General features: G+C 39.5%; 1 protein-coding gene across 1 annotated transcript in view; it reads left to right on the top strand.

The window, feature by feature from the left end:
• The window catches only part of LOC101846760 (HHIP-like protein 1), a gene marked incomplete in the record, with an annotated part of 35355 nt that overhangs the window by 2549 nt on the left and 30057 nt on the right, over positions 1-2749 (top strand). Inside the window, 1 exon segment of the mRNA XM_013087187.2 lies at positions 1971-2130. Within this exon segment, the coding sequence (XP_012942641.1) occupies positions 1971-2130 (160 nt within the window).

The following is a 2749-nucleotide window of genomic DNA, read 5'->3' as shown; positions in this document are numbered from 1 at the left end:
CCCCCCCCCTCTCACTTTCCCCGGGTTGGGAGTATGGGTAACTGATAGCTGGGTACCTATAGGAGATGCAAGCTCTGTTGCCATTACAAGGAAATATATTATAGGTACCGGTATCTGCTCTATCTTGCATATGAGTCACCGTGATTCTTGTTTGGTGCGCCGTCTCTGCCTTCGTTCTTTTGTCGCCCTTCCTTCTTCTTCCCCCTGACACAGGACTTTGGGTTACGTTGTTCCTAGGTAAAAATTTGTGTTTTAAAAAGAGATTTAGTAAGAGTTTTATGGTCTTGCAACACAATAAGGTCTAAATAAGTACCGATGATTAGAGGGGTTACCAGAGAGTAACATGCATAGATAAAAAGGAGGATAGATAATGAGAATAGATGTTTGATAGAAAAGTAGGAGCAAACCACACCAGAGCGCCTGCTAACCAGCCCCCAAGACAGTGTCAAATCAGCAGTATTTTCAACAGTTGGACTGTAAACCTGCAGGTCGTCGTTCTAGTTTACCCCCTTGTGGTATAACGATTGTTACATGGACTACATTAAAGATTACGTTTTACGTCCTTAGACGTACTGAAGCATTTTTATTTTGGATCAAACAATCTATTGGCACTTAGAAACATTTTACATATGGGCCGAGTGTCGTGAGTGAGAAATCAATGTAAAGACACAAAAGCAACCAATTTGATGAAATCCCCAAATTTCTTAATCTAAGTCTTTACTGCTGTGGCCAATGAGACCAATTCTGGCAGAAAAAACGTTTGCCATACTTTGAGCAATCAAAAGCAGCCCTTCCCCTTGTGGATGTACGCAGATTGCCAACTTCTTTCTTGTTTTCCACATTTCTTGTTCGTGAGGCCTCATATGACTTGCTGCCCACTATGACTGCTGCTCTCCAACTGAGTCTGTCAGGATCTCGGCTCTCCCATGTCGAAGCTTTTACGCTGCAGTCCATCAGGCGCATTTTCAGGGTGTCCTTGTAACCCTTTTTGGTGCGCCAGTCTTACGTTTCCCCGAGTACAGTTCAGAATAAAATACTGCCTTTGGAATTCTGAAATTAGGCATTCTTACGATATGGCCAGCCTAGTGACCTTGACTCCTTTTGAGCTTAGTAAACGGACTCTCAGCTTTTGCCCTTTTTGAGAACTTTGGTGTTTGGTACTTTAACCTGCCATTCGATGCCAAAAATTCTCCTGAGACACTTCATATGGAAATGATTAAGCTTTTTAGCATGGCCCTGGTATGCTGTCCAGGTCTCGGCACCATACAACACGGTTGGGAAGAGTAGGTGCTAAATATGGGAAGAATTATTATTGTTTTGGCATGGATTTTGTAAAAGGCAAATACTCGCTGAAATCCAGCCAAAATGTTAGTGAAACTGAGATGCTATGAAGAAAAAACCCCATTAATATCATCTTTCTATAAAGCAAAGCACAGTGAAAGAACATGATGAATTCTCCTGTTGAAGGATCGTTGAACGGTAGTACCTTACCGTGATTATTTGACGTTCATATTTTTGTTTTTTTGTGTACAGGAATTGAAAGCTGATTCACTGATACATAATTATTATTATTATTATTATTATTATTATTATTATTATTATTATTATTATTATTATTATTATTATTATTATTATTATTATTATTATTATTTTATTATTATTTATTATTCTTTTGTTACCTAAAAGTGTCATTTTGGCTACAGCTGCATGTGAGATGTTATTCTACGACTTTATGAAATGTAACTGTGTCAATCCTATGTTTGAAATGTCCTTTGAAATATCTTGATATGAGGGTCAAATGCTTTGAAATCTATTTTTTTAAAAAATTCTGTACACGTGGGGATAAGCAGAAGTGGTAACACCCTCCCCCACCCCACCCCACCCCCTTTCTGACCCTCTTTTCTGTTCTGTTCTTTTTCTTTCCTCACTATTTTCTTTGAATTCAATTCGATTCTGCGCCATCCTAACAGACCCCACAATGACGAGGACCTGGCCAAAGAGTACGATTACATAAAGTCAAGAGCAACAGACTCCGACTGGGACAAATGCAATGGTTACGTCAAGCAACTTCTCTGCCAGAAATGCTCGCCTTATGCTGCCCATATCTACGATGCTGAGGGTACAGCAAAGGTTAGTGGATTCCTTTTTAAAAATTTATCCTCATTGTTAACCTATTGTCTTTTTACATCGTAATCACCCTTTCTCACCACTTGCCATGGTACAGGCAACAAACAGGAGCGCTCGAATTACTTTTATCCTGGGCTATAGTCTCTACCTCTGAACTTTTATCTTGGGCTATAGTCTCCACCTCTGTGCGTCCATCTGCATCCCATCTGCTTTAGGTCCGAATCTAAGTCCCTCCTGCAAGAAGGCCCTCCCCTCTTTCTTTTTCCCTGAAGATTCCAAATTAAAACTTTATGCGTGACACTTGTATTCGATTTTCTTAAGGTCTGTCTAATCCCCTTCCATTCTCTCTTGCTGATTTCTAAATCTATTGACTGTTGATTTGTCTGCTCCCATAGTTGTTAACTTCCTATGGTGTCCGTCATTGAATTTTAAAGATACTTTTAAGCAGCTGTTGACAAATGCTTGTAGCTTTATAAAAGTTTGTATTGCAAGTTTCCATGTTTGCGATTCATAGAGCAGTACATTTTTTACTCTCGTGTTGAAAACCGTTATTTTAGTTCTTGCGCCGATCGTTCCTGAATTGTCCTCCTTCCTCTAATTTAGAATAAAGGCTGACTTGAAT

This window comes from Aplysia californica, unplaced genomic scaffold (assembly GCF_000002075.1).
Source record: "Aplysia californica isolate F4 #8 unplaced genomic scaffold, AplCal3.0 scaffold00555, whole genome shotgun sequence".
In the NCBI taxonomy this organism is placed as follows: Eukaryota; Metazoa; Mollusca; class Gastropoda; order Aplysiida; family Aplysiidae; genus Aplysia; species Aplysia californica.
This window is presented reverse-complemented; position numbering and strand designations above follow the sequence as displayed.